The sequence below is a fragment of the Ruditapes philippinarum genome, unplaced genomic scaffold (assembly GCF_026571515.1).
Source record: "Ruditapes philippinarum isolate M1 unplaced genomic scaffold, ASM2657151v2 ctg411_1_1_1_1, whole genome shotgun sequence".
Taxonomy (NCBI): domain Eukaryota; kingdom Metazoa; phylum Mollusca; class Bivalvia; order Venerida; family Veneridae; genus Ruditapes; species Ruditapes philippinarum.
The window spans coordinates 123,713-145,722 of NW_026854764.1; the positions used below are offsets into that span (position 1 = coordinate 123,713).

General features: G+C 32.0%; 1 protein-coding gene across 6 annotated transcripts in view; it reads left to right on the top strand.

The window, feature by feature from the left end:
- Nucleotides 1-22,010, top strand: part of LOC132740970 (transient receptor potential cation channel subfamily A member 1 homolog) — a 47,854-nt gene continuing 25,844 nt past the window's right edge. For 2 of the 6 annotated variants that reach the window (XM_060729031.1, XM_060729034.1), the window contains exons 1-7: nucleotides 2-389; nucleotides 2,961-3,059; nucleotides 3,780-3,902; nucleotides 7,150-7,312; nucleotides 12,732-12,871; nucleotides 13,581-13,607; nucleotides 15,383-15,406. In XM_060729031.1, the coding sequence (XP_060585014.1) occupies nucleotides 3,018-3,059; nucleotides 3,780-3,902; nucleotides 7,150-7,312; nucleotides 12,732-12,871; nucleotides 13,581-13,607; nucleotides 15,383-15,406 (519 nt within the window). In that variant the 5' untranslated portion in view covers nucleotides 2-389; nucleotides 2,961-3,017. Of the gene's footprint in view, nucleotides 390-2,960; nucleotides 3,060-3,779; nucleotides 3,903-7,149; nucleotides 7,313-12,731; nucleotides 12,872-13,580; nucleotides 13,608-15,382; nucleotides 15,407-22,010 lie in introns of all 6 variants that reach the window. The other 4 variants (XM_060729029.1, XM_060729030.1, XM_060729032.1 and 1 more) reach the window with 4 other exon arrangements.

Consider the following 22,010-nt stretch of genomic DNA (forward strand, 5'->3'; position numbering starts at 1 on the left):
TAGTGCGTCGGAAAAGATCGATAAGGTATCGTGACTTATTGAGTAAAATAGTGTTTGATTATAACCAATTATCAAGTTTGTACAAGAACTAACAAAATATTGGAAAATTTAAGTTAACGGACACACTTCATTGGCTGTTCAAATACCTCTATTTTTTATCGAACGTAAATATACCTTTTTAACACTGTTTAATAGTGACACTACGCCGTTCTTATTGACATAATAGTTTAATTTTAGTTAGGACAAGGTTGAGGATAAAAAGTTATATTTCATACGACCTTTATAAAATTAATTTGTGCTTTTTATGAAATATTCACATTCAGATATTTTGGATTTAATCAAGCAGACGATTTTTACTGATGAGTTTATCCATCATTTGGAGTAGACAGGTAATTATCATTTTTCATTTGTTTACATTTCTATCTAGGTCAGTGTACATGTCTTGTAAACACGAATAAAAATCGTTATTAAACATAAACATTGACTGCTATGATAATTATATAAATTCTGCAATAGCAATATGCTTCCGTCACATACTCGGTTACAATGCACATGGTACTACGCATGTTACAGGTATTAAGGGTTTTTAAGGGACCAGGGTGAGTATAAATTGAGATGTAGCTCTTTGTTTATTAACGCAAAATAGCCCTTCGTATCGTACATGAATTCGAGTCAACGCTAGCTTAAACTCCTGAATTTGGTTCATCAATGTTCATGATAGTTATATATATTTTTTTTTATTAAAAATAGATAAAATATTTTATACACATTTTAAGCTATACCTTAATTATCATGTGCATCATTAATCCTGACTTATAAATCATTAAAGGAAAGATATAAGCATGTTTTGGCACATTGTTGACTGATCAACAACTAATTCTTTATGACAAGTTAACTGTTTTAATCCTATCAATTACAAGGCATCAGATATTGTCTGTTTTTACGTTGTCATACATATCCAAGTAACCAAGACCACATATATACAAAGCCCGTTTTATTTTACTATTTTTGGACACATTTAGCTTTAATTTCACGGAATTTTGAACAAGGTAACACACCAAGGTTTATATTCACATTTGACATTATATGAAAAAAAAAAACGGACAATAAACGAAGATATTATCAAAATTCGTAATTGTACCCTATACATTATCTGTAATCAATATTATTGCTTCTGACCCAACACATAATCATCATAATACCAGTCATAAACAGAGTTTTAAAGACCCGACACGTCTTAGTTATTTTCTTAAAGCTTTACCATTTAGTTTAAAAATACTATTATTGTTATTGCTCAATTTGGTTTCCAGTAATAGTTTCTAACAAGTTACTCATTGGCCAAATCTGAGCCGTACTTATTTTGTGTTTCGGCAATAAGTACAATGATGATTATTAAGTATTTTGTATGGAAGTCAGAATACCACTTTGTCTACATTTTGCTGCCTGTTTGACAAACACATTCCACATTCAGTGTTATTTTTTCAGGTGATAAGAATCTAACTTGTTGTAAATCTAATATAATATTATGATACACACACTTTCACTATCTACAGAAGAAAAAACGTTGCTGGGGCTTAATGTGCCTTTAAGGTGTATATATTTGCAAACGCATCATTGTTCAAATTGTGCGAACTTATCTGAAAATGTAAAGCGTTTAAACGCCCTTAACGCAAAACAGGCAAGTAATCGCAATTAATAATCAATTATCAAATTAGTTCTTAGTGCCGTTCTTAATGATCCCTTTGTATATCTATTCCTGATAATTTTTCAAAATTTTCAAATTTGATGTTTTCAACTTACGGACCTCAGTGATCTTAAATATTAGCACCAAGTTGCTTTATGACAGTAAAAGACTCAGTATTTCTGTTAACGAAGAAGTATTATATTTAAAATCCGAAAAGGAAACCGGTAAAAGTTAAGAGTTAATACCCGAATAGGAAATATATCGGTTTGTCTTTTGGTACATTGTAATTAATTGAAACATATATGGGTGGGGGAGAAGAAAGAGTATAAACTGAAATGATTAGAAAGAAGGTAAGACTAAACGAACGAACAGATTATGAATTATAAAAACTAATAAAATCTCGTATACTATATTGATCTCACTGTATATAATCTATGCTAATTTTATGCAAATTAATTGACTTTTGACTTCAAATTATCCATTTCTCACGGCAAATTATCAACGCAGATTTTTAAAAAAATTTTATAGCAAAACTTGAAAGAAACGGAAACCGTGAAACAGAAAATTAAGTAGTCTACGATTCTATAGCAATACCGTGTTTAACAATCACCTCACCAAATAGTGTACTTTCTTTTATTTTGTGTTGCCAGGCAACGTGAAAAATAGCCAATATTTTTATGTCGAATCGTCAAATAGAAGATGATCTAATGACTGTATATAGATAGAATCAAGGAAAATGGTGTGTTGTTCCCATGACTATCTGTTAGCATGATCGATATACTGTCTTAAGACTTAGCATAAGTACCTTTTATAAACGTTTTCATGAGTGTAAATTATAAAAATGTGTATATATTTATTAGAGAGTAAAACAAATAGTTGTCAAACTAAACTTGTGTTGAGTAAAGGATGGGGATTCTTCTATCAATGTGTTTTTGAAGAAGACAATATCGTGTATTTAGAATAGTAGACTAAGGATATATACATATATAAACAATCTAATGAAACAGTTCAAGCGTTGTATTTTAAGTGACAAGTTTATATAAAAGTTGAATAAGAGGGCATTTGACGAGTTTGTGAAACGAGAACGAAAAGATAATAAAAGGACATTCTTTATTGTCTGAATAGAAAATATACAAATAGTCACAGATTTACCTTGATTAGAATCTTCAGAGAAATCGTGCTGCTGAAGCTGTGATAGGGCGTGGCATTTAGTTATGGAAGCAGAAGACAACATTTCTGCGGTAAGGCGCTTATAAAAATTGTTTTTACTTTTCAGATATCAAGCATCTTTTACAGGCTGCAATTGTAAAAAAGCAGCAGAAAAGTTTGCAAGATGAATTCTGTTGCGCCGGTTGACGATTTAGATCCGATTACGGTAAGCCGGAAATAGTGCACGTGACTTTTTTAAAACCTCAGTAATTATACTGCATTTTATTGAAATTTGCAGTCATTTACAGTATTTTTCATTGTGTGTTTATTGTTTTGCAATGCAAATCTTTGAAAAAGAAATTAGATTTCTAATATGCGGTATGAAAACATCACGTAAAACTGCAACTACTCTCTTCAACTTTCTCAAAACAAATTGCCATAGGAAACTTTATTAAGGTAATTTGCACAGAAAAAGAAAGAAATAGCATATAAAACAAAATTTGAATGTCAACATAAGTTTCTAAAAGGTTGAGGTTGAATAATTATGATGATGATTTTATTTTTTAAGCAGTTCCAAGAATTATTCAAATAAGTATAACTAGATTATTATACAGTACATGTAATTGTATATATCTGGATTAAATACAAGTTTGGCAGGTTTTTTCTTTTCTTACCAACAATTTTATTTATTTATATTGTACATGATATTGCATGGACATATTATATGATATAAGTATAATATGTTGTTGTTTTTTTACCCAATTTCACCCAATTTAAATTATTCGTTCTTATTTACAAGTATGGTTTTACTTAATAAATTAGTTGTATTTCACAAAATTCAATCGCGTAAATTATCCCCACATGGGCAAACGTACTGTGATATGTTGATGACCCGTTGAATTCTTCAAGATCTTGTGGGTTTTTTTCATTTCCATGAATATTTCAGGGTGCTGATAGTGGCGCCGAAGAAGCAGACGATACTTTTCCGGAAGGAATTGTAAACCCCGCCTCGTACCGTGAACCGGAAGAGGATCTGGATGGCATTAAGATTACGTTTAATCTGTTACAGGTAGGTGCATTACATAAATAATACATAGCAACATAATTATTAAGTGGTGAGTTTTTACTCTTGATTGGAATTCAGTTTTTAAATGATTTTTTCGGCCATAGACAGTTTGTTTTCATCTACAGTTCCGTTAAATATACGGGCTACTTTCCCGGTATTTGCCGGCTAGGTCATCCATTATCAAACAGTGATAAAATTTCTGCATAACAAGAACACTCTGAAATCAGCCAATCATGATTAAACCTGCTGATCGTTCATAACCGAAAATGTGCGCCAATGTTCGAAACTACAGAGCATGCATATTCACAAAAATGTTACATTCCATCTACATCGTACATTTTCCTGATATCATGATATCATATATCGGAACAAGCTTCATGATTATTATTGTAATCAACTAGAGTCAAATATCAGTCACCGTAGTAATCAAATGTCGTGCTAATTCTCTACAGAGAAGAGTGCGTTAACAAATGCAAATTTCCATAAAGCCACGGCTCATTAATGCTAACCCTCTAAAGCTACTCGTACAACAACAGTCAATCCTGATACCATATATTCCTTCTGATGAGAACCACCGTGGAATTAAGACAAATGTCATGATCTACAGAGATATATACTGAACGGTCTGCAAACTTCTTGCTTTTTACTAATCAGGGGAAGTAACCGATGCATGGAGTTTGCCTATTCCGCCGTGTATACATGTTAAATAGTGTAGAAGTCACGTCTGAGGCGATTGCCACATATGCTGTTCCGACGTAGTTACCGGTACTGGTTAGTCTTGAAATTTTCACTTTAAACAGCAACAACAGTTTTTGGCTCGACTATTCAAAGAACAGAGCTATTGCACTCACACCGTCGTCGGCGTCACTTTGGTTTTGATTTTGCGTGCAAGTTGGTTCTCCAAATCTAGTAAATAAGTTGAATAAATAAAGCGCTTGGGTTTAAACCTTAAACACTTATTTGAGAGCATAAATGGAGGTAACTGTCAAAGACCCATAACTATGACGTGGATTTTGAAATTTGAAGGCTCTTGTTTTACTATCAAGCACTGAAAAAAGCCGAGCACGCAGTCCTACCAACAGGTCTTGTTTTTTTTCCTTTAAAGGCGTAGTACTTTTTGAAACTCCCACCCAGAAATGAGGCTCTTTAAATACTCAGAACTCAGCTTTTTAGTCCCCAGACTACATAATTACATTAAGTAAATTAAGTACACACGAAATATAGTCACATCACGGGTGACCTAAAATAGGGCACTTCAAAATTCTAAAAAACTACTAATATTCTATATTCAACGAAACAGGGTGGCCCTTATGGTGAATTTTTATTTATTAACTGTCAATTGTATATAAATTAGTTCCTCCGGCTTTCAAGTGGTTAAAACTCTTATTCAAGAACCAAACTATTGGCTTTTTACAAATTACATTGTTTTCCATAGTATTGTTTTCATTCTAAATTAAACAATAAAAGGTAAATATTGTCGCCTTGACAAAAACGCGGTTAACTTTTGTTCAATGAAATGTTAATCATAATCATTATTCATTTCAAGAGTTTCTATGTAAGTCATATTCGAAACCGTAGTTTAAAGAAGTCAAAATAGTAAGTAAGTCATTTTCCGATTATTTCAATTGAAACTCATGTAAACAATTATATAGATCGTATAAAAGATCTTAATTTAATCTGAATGGTTTAAAGTAAAGCTTTAAATCTCGATTGTTAAACTGTTAAACATAACATTGCAGTATATATGAAATAATACACCATTTATTCAAATGATTTACAACTACGTGAAACAAATTCTTTTTATTGCCCTTAAGTTTGTTGTAAGGAATGATTTACAAGAATAAAAAAAACGTTGATTTGGAATAAGGGTATACACATGTAATTGTGTAGTTTTCATTTTGAAATAATGCAAGCAGTTGCGTGCACATAGTTTTTCTAATTGGGATAACATTTAATAAAACACGGATAACTTTTGTTATAATGACAGACGATAATATTATTCATCCGCTTGACCCTATGGAGGAATGTCCTATTGACGGTGAACACTTGAAAGCTAGTATATATCAGGTATATTGTTGTATTTCAGTTACATGTACAATTGTACATCTTCTGGCGTCATTTTGCAATCGTTCTTTGAACATTTAATTAACTGTTAAAGATAGCGGTCTATTTATTTATAAGTTTTTGATCTCGAGCAGCGTAAATATAAGCAATGGAATGAAAATATCAGACACCGAACGCCGGGTGGGGTTAGAGAGCAAGAGTCAAATAAATGTCATGAAAATATATTAATTTTAGCCAATCTATGCGCTTATGTCTTCTTGTATGACCTAGCTATGTTATTGATTTCCATCACTTACCACCGATTATATTTTGTCAATTAGAAACGAGCTTAAGATACCAACAATTTTACATTCTAGAATACCAAAATAATCTAAAACCTAATATTTAGCAGTGCTGGTTTATAGTATGAGGTTATTAATTATACATTGTTGAGTACAATACGGAATTCCATATTGAACGAGTATACATCTGTCAAACTTATATTGGACGATGCGCTAGCCGAGTCTAATATAGATTTTGAAGTTGTGTACAAGTCCAATAGAATCAGCATTGACTTCAACAATGGATAATACTGTCTTTATTTCACACAGCCATATTGTTCATTTTAACCATGTGTACTTGGTTCCAACTCGGTTGCCATTATATAATTATGATTTATGTATTGATGATTTGCCATATTTATAATGAAAAAAGTGTTTACAAAAGAATCTGTCATGGAATGTTTGGCCTCTGAAAACGAGGCTTTACGAAGTACAATAGTGATTTAATATAGACTTGGTAAATTTTAACAATACTTGGTGTAGTACAATATGGATTTGCTATGGATTGTTTAAACTCAAAACATGGCAACAAGGCTAAACAGATTAGATAAGATCGAATAATGATTTATGCTTGGAGTGGACATAACACTAAAACTGGAAGATCATTGCTTACATTTTAGTATGTGTGAAATGAATATTTATCTCTAACATCAAGAAAACACAAGATTCCCCATATTATAGTTTCACTACATGTATATGATAATTGCAAAAATGTAAAAACAAAGAAAAACAACAACACAAAAAAAACAACAACACTTTTCATGCGTTTAGTTAAAGTTCAAAATCCAAATCGCCTGTAATAATGCCCCACGTTTTTACAAATGTGTTCAGATAAAAAAAAATGCGACATTGTGTTTATATTTTAGTGCGCCAGGAATAATTATGTCGATGCAGCCCAGAGACTGATGAAAGATGAGAAATGTTTGAAAGAAATCAACAATGAGGATGAAGAAGGTTTAACTCCGTTACATTATGCTGCCAGATATAACCATTTCACAATCGTGAAACTGTTGGTGGAAAATGGAGCAGGTATAATTATTAAATAGGCATTTCTATGACTTCTTGTCGGTGTGCACCGTTAAAAGTGTTTTGCCGTCATGAAATGGGTCATCATATTTTTCGCTTCAAAAATGTCACTTTTACGGAAGCATGGAGAGGACATAGTCGATTTATTTTAATAATCTGTGGGAACAACTTATTTGTCGAAGTATTTTTTATTAATCTGTGGGAACAACATATTTTGTGAGAAAAATCTTTTTTTTATTGGGAACAACATATTTTGTGAGAAAATTTTTTTTTATTCTGTGGGAACAACATATTTTGTGAGAAAAATCTTTTTTTAATCTGTGGGAACAACTTATTTTGTGAAAAAAATTTTTTTTTTATTTTGTGGGAACAAACTATTTTCTGCTCTATTTTTTTTTTTAATATCTTGTTCCCTCAAGATAATAAGTTGTGCAAACAAATTAATTATGTTGTTCCCACAACATAATTCAACCAATCAAATTCTTGCATCTTGTTGTCAGAAAAATGGATAGAGATGTTTTTATTAAACAGTATTTTGAAATGGGTTTGAAGTATCAGGATATTCAAAATATGTTAGAAGAGAGGCACAACATTTGTATCGGACTTTGATTGGTTGAATTATGTTGTGGGAACAACATAATTAATTTGTTCGCACAACTTAATATCTTGAGGGAACAAGATATTGAAAAAATATCGCAGAAAATAGTTTGTTCCCACAGAATAAAAAAAGATTTTTCTCACAAAATATGTTGTTCCCACAGAATAAAAAAAGATTTTTCTCACAAAATATGTTGTTCCCACAGACTAAAAATTTTTCTTTACTCAAATTAAGTTGTTCCCACAGAATAAAAAAAGATTTTTCTCACAAAATATGTTGTTCCCACAGAATAAAAAAAGATTTTTCTCACAAAACATGTTGTTCCCACAGATTAATAAAAAATATTTCGACAAATAAGTTGTTCCCACAGATTATTAAAATAAATCGACTATGTCCTCTCCATGCTTCCGTACACTTTTTAACATTTTCTTTCGTTTTTTCACGAGAAATATATGTTACAATATCTTATTTTTCATACATTTTGTATATTTTTGTAAAATATACAATGACACAATCCTTTTTTCCCCGCAGTTATTTGAGAATTTTCGTCAAAGCTTGTAATAGATTTTTACTTTCTCAATATACATAATTAACATTATCTTCAATCAACCACGGAGGGATGCGATATTTGTAATTTGTAAATGATATTCATTTTAAATTACCATTACATACTAAGTTCAATTACACTGTTCTCCGAAAACATACTTATTAGTGAGTCTTGGATTTCGGTAGGTTGTATACATTTGAGCGTAGTAAAACAAAAGTAAATGTATCCAAATAGAATTGTCATTCTACTTAAATGTTGCGTTAGGTAATAAAGTTAACTAATAAATACCTTATACATAATGATTTATGGCTCGCGTGGGATGTATACAAGTATTTTAATTTCTTAACCTAACTACAGTGTTTGTATCAACGGCACAATGTACACTCAGGAACGTAAGCATATCGTAATGTGAAGGTTATCACAGTGTCGGGAAACAATTGGTTATTCACTTTGATCATTTGTTATTCTGTTTGAGCTCCTATTATTCACTTCGAGCGTTTGTTATTCACTTTGAGCGTCTATTATTCACCTTGCCCGTTTTTATTCACTTGGAGCGTTTTTTATTCACTTTCAGCGTTTGTTATTCATTTGGAGCGTTTGTTATTCACTTCGAGTGTGCGTTTGGAATTCACATTGAGCGTCTATTATTCACCTTGTTCGTTTTTTATTCACTTTGAGCGCTTGTTATTCACTTCGAGTGTGTGTTTGTTAATCCCTTTGAGCGTCTATTTTTCATTTAGAGCGTTTGTTATTCACTTTGAGCGTTTGTTATTCTCTTTGAGCGTCTATTATTCATTTGGAGCGTTTGTTATTCACATTGATCGTTTGCTATTCAATTTTAGCGTTTGATATTTACTTTTAGCGTCTGTTATTTTATGCCTAAATGTACAAAAGATTAGTTGCAATGTTTGACTCTTGAAATAACTCGCCTGGCTGTATTTGGATGTCGCCTGACTGGCTGGATGATGTTTGTCTCTAATTGGATAGTTCCTAAGTTTAGCCGGATGTCTTCTGACTCTAGCTGGATGTCTCCGATATATTCTAGCTACAGCCGGATGTCGTCTGGTCCCTGGTCCCAGCTGAATGTCGTCTGACTGTAGCTGCACGTAGTTTTACTCTATCTGGAGGTCGTTCTTGACTAATGTTATTTACTACGAGGTCCTCTGTAATTTTATCCCAAAACTCGCCATGACTCATATACTATGTAGGTTTTGAATTTCAAGGTCAACCTATACCAATTAAACATTTTGAAACGATCAGGCTTGTTATTCTGGCCAAATTTCAATTATCGATTAGTAAATAGGTGATTTTCTTATTTTGAAGTTTAGATCGATACCCGATATGACTGATATAATATAATAGGTGTGGGTGTACGGTTCATTATTTCCTATAGGAAAATGCGCAGTATTTTTGACGATTTTAGAGTTGAAAAAATATAGGGCAAAATAAATATAGTCCATTTTTATGTTGACAAAAGAATAAACATTATCGTAGCTATAATAATTGATAAATAGTTTTGAATAATTGAGTATTTATATTCGTTTTTGTATGCATACGTGTCCTTGTAAAAAAATTGAGGTCATCTAAAAGTTTAAAAGATATCGTATGTGCCCATTTGTAATTTTAGTTTAAGTATTACTGGCTAGATTATTAAAATACAAAATTTTGCATTTCTGGACAATATGCAAACAGTTGACAATATAAATATATAAATTTTCTGTGAAACTTATGAGGTCCTATACGCTCACATAGTTCCCACATATTTATAAAGAAGCCGTTCAGCTAACTATTTTATAGGCACATGCATTCATAATATTTGCTAGACAAAGGTATATATTAAAGAGATGATGAAAGATCTGAATCATTTTACCCTGAAACCAACTACTGCAAAATCGCGTTTTTTCTATTCAATATATAAATGTGATAAAATGATAGGTTACAGGCCTCTGGTCATTGTCCATATATTTATTTACTCTCTGTGCTGCATAACCATGAAATGGTAAATCTAATTGTGCTAAAGCCATTTGAGTTTGGTAAACTGATAGTCGCGCACCAAACTCGTACACTTTTTTATGTTGACCATCATGCACCTGTTCTCGCACAAATGTTGTTAAAAATTCCGTTGACATACTCTCCTAGCTCACATATAATACGAATGAATTGCAAGCACATCCGCTCTTACATATTACTTACATGTACTTTAAAAAAAGACAAATCTCCAAAATAATGTGAATCGGTTTTTACATCCCTGGGTTGAACTAGTCTAAGATACAAAATATATAGAGGATATTCAAGTTTTTTCTATAAATACATGATTTATTTTCATCGAGTGGTATGAAAATAAATATTTCATGAGTGGCGTAGCCACAAGTGAAATATGGTAATTTTCATGCCACAAGATGAAAATAAATCATGTATTTATAGATAAAACTTGAATTTTCTGTTTATTATATACATTTTTCTCTTTTTTTGCAATAAAATTTCAAAGACTTTCCCTTAAATTTTGTGTACTGCCAGAATTTAAAAGAAAGTAGTCTGGTAAGACACCAGTGAAAATACGGAAAATATGTTTCACTGCAGTGAAAAATAAATTTTTACAGTGAAAATACGGAAAATGAAAATACACATTTTATTTCATCAATATTTCTCAATATTTCATTTATAAGTATATAATAAAAAAACTTATTTTGCTTTTTCGCTAAAATTAAGAAAAATATTTCTTTTTTTTTTTTGTGACTTTGTGTCCTGACGCTGAAACATGATTTGATGGGTATATAATTATATTTTCTAATCGTGTTATTTGAATTGTTTATAGACGTGGAGGTCGGGCTCTGCTGAACGGTCTTTTGGTTTCCTCGTATTGTGCATATATATAGTATACGTTTGTTTGAATTCGCCGTCAGTTTTAGATTAAAACCACTTCCCGCAACAGAATGTATTTATTTTAATGAATTTTGAAATTCATGTGTTCCTCATTATTCTAGAAAGATTAACTTTTTCTGTTAACAAGTATGTTTCTTAAACAGAACGCGAGATTTCGAGTGCAATTTTATCTATAGAAACAAAATACCAGTATTTCATATAAAGTAAAGGATATCATTTATTCATTTAACCCATTTTACTTTGCGTTTTGATTGAAGTTAAAATTGATTTTTGCAAGTTATTCATCGACCGTAAGCTTTAGTTTATTAATTATTTAAATGTTTTTAAATTTAATTCATTTCATTTCAATATGTGTCATGCTTGATGGTTAATGTTAACCAGTCAGCTACCAGGGTTATTTTATGGGATACAAAATTTATTTTTAGACTTACCGGTTTGCGCATGTCTTTGAATTTTTTTCTGCAATGATTGGTCTGATGCCTTCCGTCAATTGACTCCAAAATGCAAAGTCCGAAATATGTTCAAAATAAGCTATAAAATAGCAATTTGTGAATGAAAAATGACTTCCCCTCGTCTTGCGATAGTGTGTTTCTATGACTACGCATAAAACAACGGAATACAAATGAAAAATACTATTTTAATTTCAAACAGAATCAGTTTGTTCTGAGTTACGTTTGGTACAGACTTCATGCAAAAATCGTGAGGAATAAATATTTTAGAGAGTAAGTCCGGTTATTTCTGGATCACCCCTCGTAGTATCACATCTCACACATGCGTTATATGTGAAGAAGCTGGCAGTTTCTTGCAGAACTTGATGTAATAATAATATCTGTCATATTTTGCGGTTCGGATCGGAATATCCGTCCCGAGGTGACCTGCACATTGGGCGGTAACGAGGCTTGACCGATGTCAGATATTTTTTCTTTCATATTCTACTATATGCCAATATATTTTAAATTCTTTTTCTTTATTTTAAATGAAAATGTATATCATTACAACCGTAACTACTTTCTTACAACAGCGTATGAATTACTAAATCATTCATAACGGTAAAATGACGTCATCTTTATCGTTCCATTGTACATCACGCGACTCATCTGGAACCCCCCCCCCCCCCCACCCCCATGCCAGATGAAATTTCCGGCATGGGTAAAACTAACGGAAACGCCAGTCTGATATGCAAGAATAACATTTCCCATATCATAAAGCATTTTCACTCGGGGACAAAATTCCAGCAATGTCTAAATAAAAGTAAGTAAAGTATGTTGGGGCATCAGTGTCATATGGTCACCTTAAAAGTTCTTTCTTGCTTTTTCTCTCTTTTTTACTAAGTTACAAAGCTGGGTAGATTATGTGCGTTTACAACATTTTTATGAGATTCTTGCACATTACAGATGTGAACTCGGAGGATCGCGAGGGGTTAACGCCATTACATTACGCATGTAGGATCAAACGGAAACGGAAGAAATCCAAGCAGACGAGACTAAATTTGGCTCTGAGTGAAACTATGGACAACTCGCCGGTTAGAGGAATGGTAATACATGTTATTGTTTTATCACGTGATCTTAATGCGATACTTTTACTGGGTTAGACAACTATTTGAATGATTGAAATTTCTCAGATCTTATATATTCATCGTTTGATATATTTGGTTGTGAAAGTATCGCCATGCATTCGTACAGGAAAGATGTGTATTAGATTAGTTTCATGGTGCATTCCGTTACACATGCATTTTTGTTTGCAAACGTTACAAAACTTGCATCACGTCCTAATGAAATTCATTGAGTCCAGGTGAAATTCACTAGAGCCGTGTATAATATAAACTATTTATAGTCATTTACAAAAACCCGTTATGATTTTTCCGTACTGACAAAGAATTGAAATACCGGAAAACGAGGACATATAGTCGTGACCCGAATAGGGTTCGAACATACAACGACCTCTGAGCTTAGAGGTTGACAAAATAAGGCGAATGCTAGTAACTGTTTTCATTGGTTCTTTATCACGTTTTTAACATTGATAATTATATACATATTCAGTTAACTATAGTTGACCTGAATTATTTCATTTGAATATTTTTTGTTATAACTGTGTGAAATTTATATCAATTTTGTTGATCATAGACGAAATAACAATGTATTACTGTCATGTTATTTAGTTGTTTAGTCTAAATGTTAATACTGAATAGCAAGACATTTGGTTTGAATGTTCATTTTTTATTTAATTATTTTTCTTTTTAAAAGGTGAGCCCCTTAGGTGGAAACGATTCGGTATTATTTTTAACTGTATAAAATCGCTTTAAATTTTTTCTTAGCTGATTTTCTTTATATCATATGCATCTATTATCTTATGCATATACAAGCAGTATAGTGGCGACGAGTGATGTTAAATATTTCTAATCTAATTATCATCGCCTTTAGTTGCAATGCTTTTCCTTCAAGAAGTAGTATATACACTTACTTTTTATTTCTTTTTTATATATTTTCATAGACCTGTATAATCCTTTTTTATTGAGTAAGCGCCCAGATTGATATGTGACATTTTTCAACTCTGTAATGTTACGTATTAATTTGAGAAATAAAAGTAACCCTTTCTTTTTACTTATGATGCATTGTTTCCAGGCACGGACTCGGCAAGAGAAAGTTCGTTATATTCCATTTGCTGTTTTGCCTATATAAAGCTTCTAATGTTAGCCGCTTTATTTCTTTCATTATGCAATAATTATAAAGAGTAATAATGGTTCTGTTTCCGGTCTCCGGTTCCAAATAAAGTGGATAAGAGGCGATCTTGTTTTAATAGTTTTATGTTAAAATTCGATATATGAAAAAGCGAAAAAAGATAAAAAAAAAAAAAAAACGCGTCTACGTACTGCAGATATAGTTACGATGAAGATAGGTACTGTGATCCGAAACCGAACTATTTTTTTAGATTACTAGATAAAAGTTTTAAATAGATTAACAGATATTTTATTGGCTTATTATTATTTTTCTATGGATTTTGAACGTCAGTCTAGTGAATTTGTGTAATGGATTTACCCTGCTATAAATTTGGGATAGCTTGTTTGAAAATTAAGAGATTTTAATATTAAAATGCAAAAGCTAAGCTACCAGGTGAGGTACAGGTTGGCCTGACTCTATAGTCTTGTATATTTAATCTTATTGCAAGTAGCGAACCATTCTTGGCACATCAAGAGCAATCCTGGACCCTCCTCCACACACAAGTTAAATAAAATAAGAAATAAAAGAAATGGGTACATAAATAAATAAATAAATAAATGAATAAAAGATCAATACAAACATCAAAAACACCGAAAAAAATAGGATGGAAAATAAACACGATAGATAAATAGTAATATTTGTATGTTATCATATATCTGTAGTTTAATGTAAACTTATATGTGGACAATTATTTTCATTCAAATTACTCTGCGAAACAATCAAAACTGGTTGCCAATGCAAGATACCATTCAAGCAGACTTATTAACCGTAACATTGTAATAGACCGTTTTAACGTAACTTCGTAAGAGACCATTGTAACCTAACATTGTAACAGACCATTGTAACGTAACCTTATAAGAAACTATTGTAAGAGACAATTTTCAAATACCATTGAAAAACATCAGACAATTGTTAAATACCGTTGTAAGATACCATTTTAAGAGACTATTGTAAGAAATCATTGTCGCATACTATTGTAACATAACATTGTAACATACCATTGTTGAAGACCATTGTAAGAGATTTTTTTGTAAGATACTAATGTAACATAACATTTTAACATAACGTAACATTATAAGAGGCCATTGTATGAGAACATTGTAGCAGACTGTTGCAGCATACTGTTATGGCTGACTATAGAAGCATACAGTGCAACTGTAACAGACAATTATAACACATACCATTTTAACTTTGTAAGAGACTTTTGTTAAGTTGTAACATACCATTTGACATACTATTGTAATAGACTATTGCAACATATCATTGAAACGTATCATTTTAACATACCATTTTAATATCAACATATTTATTTTATTTTTACGCTACAGGATAGCTCTGCGGAGACACAAGTGGTAAATAATGTATATTGTACTTGTTTGTTGTATACTTGTATCTAATACATATATATATCCCCAAGATGACCAACACGCTTGATAGTTGGGCATTGAAAATCGGTTTATTCATTTAATATTTCGGTCTATATTCAGATGAAAATTTAATAGATATTACTATTTCATCTATTCAGATAATATGAATGGATATTTTTCTTACTGAATAGAATATCCATCGATTTAGAAAACAATTTTATGGATATAAAATATATTATATATATTTTTTATTCTTGATATGAATATCTTAACCATCAAAATATCATTCTAGATGACAGTGGATAAATTATTCTTTTTCCTGATTTCGCATAAAATGTTTAAGTTTAAAGTACAGGCTCCCTAGAAAAGTACAGTTATCAGAAATAACAGGTGCTTGTAATCTCAAGACAGGGTACACATTGAATTTTATAAGCTTTAAAGACATCAAGGTTTTTTCCATCCACTGTTTATTCAATCTATTCATGTGGATTTACAATAAATTACAATGAATGCCACTTTTTATCACAACAAAACAAATCGGTATATTTAATTCATAACAGTAGCACGATGCCAAAATGTACACCAGCAATAAAAAAAAAGTCCCATAAGTACGGTGTCCTTATCGTGCCATTTAGAATGTCGTCCGTCGCGTCTAAGGGTAGACACACGACAATGCGAAGTGACATCGCGACAATGCGAAACGACGCTCGACAACGCGAAGCGATATGCGACAATGCGAAGCGACGCTCGACAGTGTCAAACGATATGTCGCACTGTCGCCTAGAAATGTCGCGGTAAAAAAGGGCGACATTTAAGAAATGTCGCTTCGCGTTGTCGAGTGTCGCTTCGCATTGTCGAGCGTCGCTTCGCGTTGTCGCGATGTCACTTCGCGTTGTCGCGATGTCACTTCGCGTTGTCGCATTGTCACTTCGCATTGTCGAGTGTCGAGGTTGGTAGAAGTGCATACCACGACACTCGACAATGCGAAACGACAACGCGACAATGCGATACGACGCTCGACAATGCGAAGTGACACTCGACATCGCGAAGCGACATTTTTAAAATGTCGAGTAAATGTCGCGTTATTTTTATGATTTTTACACCGCGACGCTCAACATTGCGAAGCGACACTCGACAATGCGAAGCGACACTCGACAACGCGAAGCGATACTCGACAACGCGAAGCGACACTCGACAATGCGAAGCGACATTTGGAATAATATCGTATCGCATTGTCGTGCGTCTACCGGTGCTTGGTCAGAATTTACTAACTCACCGACAAACGGTGCGATCATGGAAGGGGTCGCACTAAACTGCTGACGAATTAGCTGACGATATAGAATATATAGGAAACTGCTGACCAGTTAAACAAAGAAGGATTATCGAAAACTGCTGACCAGTTACACAAAGAAGGGAAACATTGAAGGTGTCAAATTGCCGTTGGTGATATTACAGGCGAGGTCGAGAAATACTTGATAAAATGTTTTTTCAAGATGTCAATATTACAAATGATACATATTAATTATAAAAAATTCAATTGATATATACTGTATATTTCTCAATTTATTTTGATATAATATTTTATTTAAGTACCTTAATGAATTTTCTTCAACGTGTTATATATTGGTTAAAATTTTAAAATGTAGTCAAAATATGATGTACGAAAAATCATAATTTGTTTCAAGTATGTATAAAACTTTAATACACTTGTTACTATAAATAGTAACAAAATTGCCTATGATTTCAACTGATTATGAGTGTCACGTGACCTATTATGAGTTTGCGGCCCGGGGCCGAGAACTAGTTATCAGCCCGCAGAACATGTACACGTGCACAAACTGAAACAATGACGTCATATTTTACGTCATCAAACAGTTAACTGTAAAATTGAAAGTAGGTTGTCAGCACGAATCGCTTTATTTTTATTATGAGAGCTTAGCGTATTTAGTACAAACACATTTTTGTTACTATTGAAATTTGAAGAAATAATACGACAAATTTATTCCGAAAAAAATGAAAATAAAACTTGCTTCTAGATTCTACTGCTTTGAACACACAAACAGTAAACATCTCTGTACAGAACAGTAGAAGAGTAGACAAGAATTTCAACGAAAGAACTTTGTTTGTTTTTTTTTCTTTTCTTTTTTTAAATGCTACTATTAGATCATCCAAGTGTATTAAAGACATTAATACACGTCAGAGTAGGGCCGGAAGGTGATAATCGGCCCTAAATGAATAATGGCCCTCGGGCTAAAGCCCTCGGGTCCATTATTCATTTTGCGGGCCGATTATCACCTTCCGGCCCTCACCTGCCGTGTATTAACCTCTTAATGCATCATAGGTTAAAATATATACATGTACATATACGTAATGTATATTTTAACAAAAATATAATTATTATGTCGTATTTAGTGCAAATATGAAATAAAGTGATTTATCACACACCCGTGCCGATTTTGCGACTCCGTAAATATGGTATTGCACGGCCGTGCATATATTTTGACTTGACGTCATTAGCGTTATACAAACATAGTGTAATGACGCGCTAAATGTTAGCGTTATACTATAGGCGCGTCAATGAAAAAATGACTCTTATTTCTCTTTAAACGGTCTTTATTTTGGGTATGTGATAAATAGAATATTAAATTCGTGTAAGTTTATTACTGAATTTATTGCACTTGTTGAATAAAATAATATTATGCTCGCCAGAGGCTCGCATAATATAATTTTATTCAACTCGTGCAATAAAATTCAGTATTGAACTTACACTCATTCAATATCCTCTATTTCTGTTTCCTTATTTGTTGTTCGTATAATTGTATAAGTAATATTGAACAAAAATTAATAATGTGCAATTGTTATAGTTAATAAGCTTTTTTCATTAAAAAACAACATTTTTTCCACGATATCTTAAATTAAATTTTTGAATCGAAAATGCCCCAAGGGATATTTTAAAAACATTTCCCCCGGAAGTGTCATTCTTGATTTATCTTTTGAAAAAAACAATAAAAAGTAAAAAAATGTTTATTTTAAAAACGGGCCCTATTGGTTTGAATCTGCTGAAAAATTTGATATTTTAAAAAAAATTTCATCCCAAGGGCGTAAAGAATTGATGGGCGTAAAAAATCAAAAAAAGAAAAAAACAAGTACTGGCCTAGGATGGGTAAATTTTGGGGCTTAACGGTACATGGGAAAATCCAAAAAAGGGGGTTTTTGGATTATTTCCATACCCTAAAAGTAAAAAACTTTAAAAAATACTAGTATAGATTTTCTTCAGTATCGTTTGCGTTTACCTTCATGGGTTTTGCGGGGAGATCGAAATTATTTGTAACTTTTAGAGTTTTGTTCTCATAGGTTCGAACCCCAAGTAGTGCCATTTTATAACCACAGGTTTTTCTTCTTGCTCTGTTTTTTTTATCATTATAATTATTCATTTTATTTTCGTTTTCCTTTTTGTTTTCTTCTTATGATATATATTTTATAGTATATATTTATTTTTTATTTCTATTCATTTTTTTTTTTGTATTTTTTTGATCACAGTAAAATAAAATATTCGATCTCATATTCATGTATGCATAAAACCGGTCAAACAATTGACTGTTCTGAGGTAAAAAAAAAAATGTACCAGTAGTCGAACTTCTGTCTGTACGGATAAACTCATTACTGACACGGTTGCTCTACCTGCTGCGCTAACAAGACATATGATAACATGTAGTTTTATTTTCATTTTTATAGATTGTGGCATTGATCTGCCTAACCTATTTTTCGCATTGTTATTGGTCTTTGTTATGTAAACAAAGGCTCAAGTTATCATCCTAGGACAGTAGTGACATATTTGTATACGATACACCAACAGTAAGTAAAATAAATAGTGAAATGAGTACTAATGGAACTTTTCAACAATCATTTACTGGACAATTATTTGCAGTCACCTCCGTATCAGTATAATCAACAAATTATCTTGGTCCACTACCGCCCAGGTACACCAATTATGAATCAAGGTACAAACCAAACTCCCACCATGGGCTATAGCCCTATGATGGAAAAATATAACTCTCCGTCTTGATAAGAATCGACTCCCGACTTGATCAAAATTGACCAATATTGAAAAAGTAGAGTAAACTCAATGTGCTTGAAACTCAATGATCTAGGATATTAAAGGGAAAAAGTTATAGAGTCGCGAGTTTGCGAATGTAGAAAAACAACAGTACATTTATCAGTGAAAGTACGTAATCAAACAACAGAAATTAGCGTCAACTAAAAATAGTGTAAAGACCATAGCCAAAATCTGTGACACGTTAAATTCTATACAAAAAAAAAAACATTCAAACATTAAAAACCCAGGAAGAACTTAGAACAGGGATCTTGGCAAAGAATTTTAAAATGGGCCCAAACTAATTTTTATTTGGCCCCCCCCGGAAGCCTCCCCCCCCATCCCCCCGGAACCTCCCCCTGTTATTAAAAAGTTCCCCTCCCCAATAAAACCCCTTTCCCCAAAATATTAATTTTTTTCCCACCCCCCAAACCCTAATACCCCCCCCCCCAAACCCGAACCCCTTTAAACAAAGTGCCCCCTTTGTAAAAGAATTTAAAAAAATCATTAAAAATCAACTGAGATAGAGTTTAAAGCCCCTCGCTTGTTTCACTAACCAAAACCCCAAAAACCAAAACCGATTGTTTTGAAAATTTCCAAAAAATTTGTCACAAGAAATAGTAAGGGAAAACAGCCCTTCCCTAAAGAAGGGTTCCTTTAACAACATGGGTATGGTGTTGGAGTACAAAAACCCAAAAATCGGGTGCCCTTTAATGCTATGAGGCCCCGAAAAACATTAAATAGAGAAAAAATGTATTTTTTTTGGGAAAAAAAAACGAACCGGGGAATAAAAACCTTTCTAAAAAAAAAAGGTTTTTAAGAAAATAAAAAATTTTGTGTAAAAGTTTTTTTCAAAAAGACAGAGGGGAAAAAAGAGTGTCAAAATTTTGCAAAAAAGTAAACCCAAAACTTTTTTTGGGAAAATGGAAAACAAACAGGCAAACCCACCCATAGGGAAAAAAGAAAAAAAGTATTGAAAGATAGTTTAATTTTTTTATTTGTAGGGTTTTACACCACTGTAGTCTGAAAAAATGATGAACTAAAGATTTATATGTAATGTTTAGATGTTGAATTTAAACGATGGGATTAAAAAATTTCAATATTTTCGCAAAAAAATTCCAAAAGCCCCGGGATGACCATTATTGCAGAGAAGTATTTAAAAATTCAATTGATATAATTTGTCCTTTCTCACACGCTTTTAATAATAAAATATTTAATGATGGCGTATTTCCTGAATGCTGGGGAGAAGGTATTATAGTACCAATTTTTAAAGGTGGAGCTCATGAAGCAAAAAACTTTCGCGGAATTACCTTAAATAATATTTTGTCCAAAATATACTCAAAATTATTTAATTTTATCCATGAAATAATGGTGCTATATCAGTCAAATATATTTCATATTTTAAAAAAAATAAATTATGAAATAAAAATATGAAAGTGGGCGGAGTTTAAAACTTCATATTATTTTAAGGGACTTCTTTCGCCATTTTGTTTGAAAAATCTTGATAAATAAAAAACAACTTTTTGTTGAATTTTGCTTTGAAAACTATCTAGAATGATAGGAAAATGGTCTAACTAAGAAAATTAATCCGAACACCAATATCTTAAAATTCAGTTTTTAACGCTTACGAGTTTAAAAAAGTTGTTTTCGTGAAGTCACAAAAGTAGCGCCAAAAATATCGGTTTCAAAACAAGGGCGGGAATAAAATTTACTGCGCGGGTGGGACAAATTTCGTTGCGTTTGCAAGCAAAAAGGGTTTTTAACCCTTTTTCTTTGGAAAGAAAATTTAAAAAAAAAGGGTTTTTTTTTCTTTTTCGTGAAAAATGGTATATATTTTACTAAAATGATAAAATGCACATATTTTCCTCCCGTCCCCGGGTCGTGAAAATATGTGGCATTTTTTTCATTACAATATCCTTTTTATTATTATAGACTATTAAAAGGGCTGATAAAATGAAAAATTTTTTGATAATCAATTTGGGTTTTCAAAGGGAAAAAGTTTAAAATATTGACTGGTTTTTTTTGTTCTAAACTATAAAAACAAAGCTTTTTTCGAGTAAGAAGAAACTCTAGTTGCATTTCTAGATTGGGAAAAAAAGTTTTCCGTATGATTTGGGGTTTTTTTTGAAAAGGGGGTTTAAAGAAAAATAAATACAAAATAAAGGGAAACAAAATGCAATAGTTTAATGATGGGATTTTTAAATCTTTTGTTAAATATAAAAAAATGATTCTGACAACTTTCAAAAATTGGGTAAAACAAGGAATCCCGCAAGTGCATATTGGGGTTTTTTTTTTTCCCCAATGATATATTAAATAATATAAATAGGAAAATTTCCCGGTATTTAACCCTTTATGATATAAAGGGATTTTTGGTTTTTTTTGCAAGACGCGTAGTTTTTACAATGATCCAAATTATTACAAATTTTCTTGAATGATATAAACCTTTTGAATATTGGGAATTTGAAATTAAATGGGATCTAAACAAAAAAAAGATTT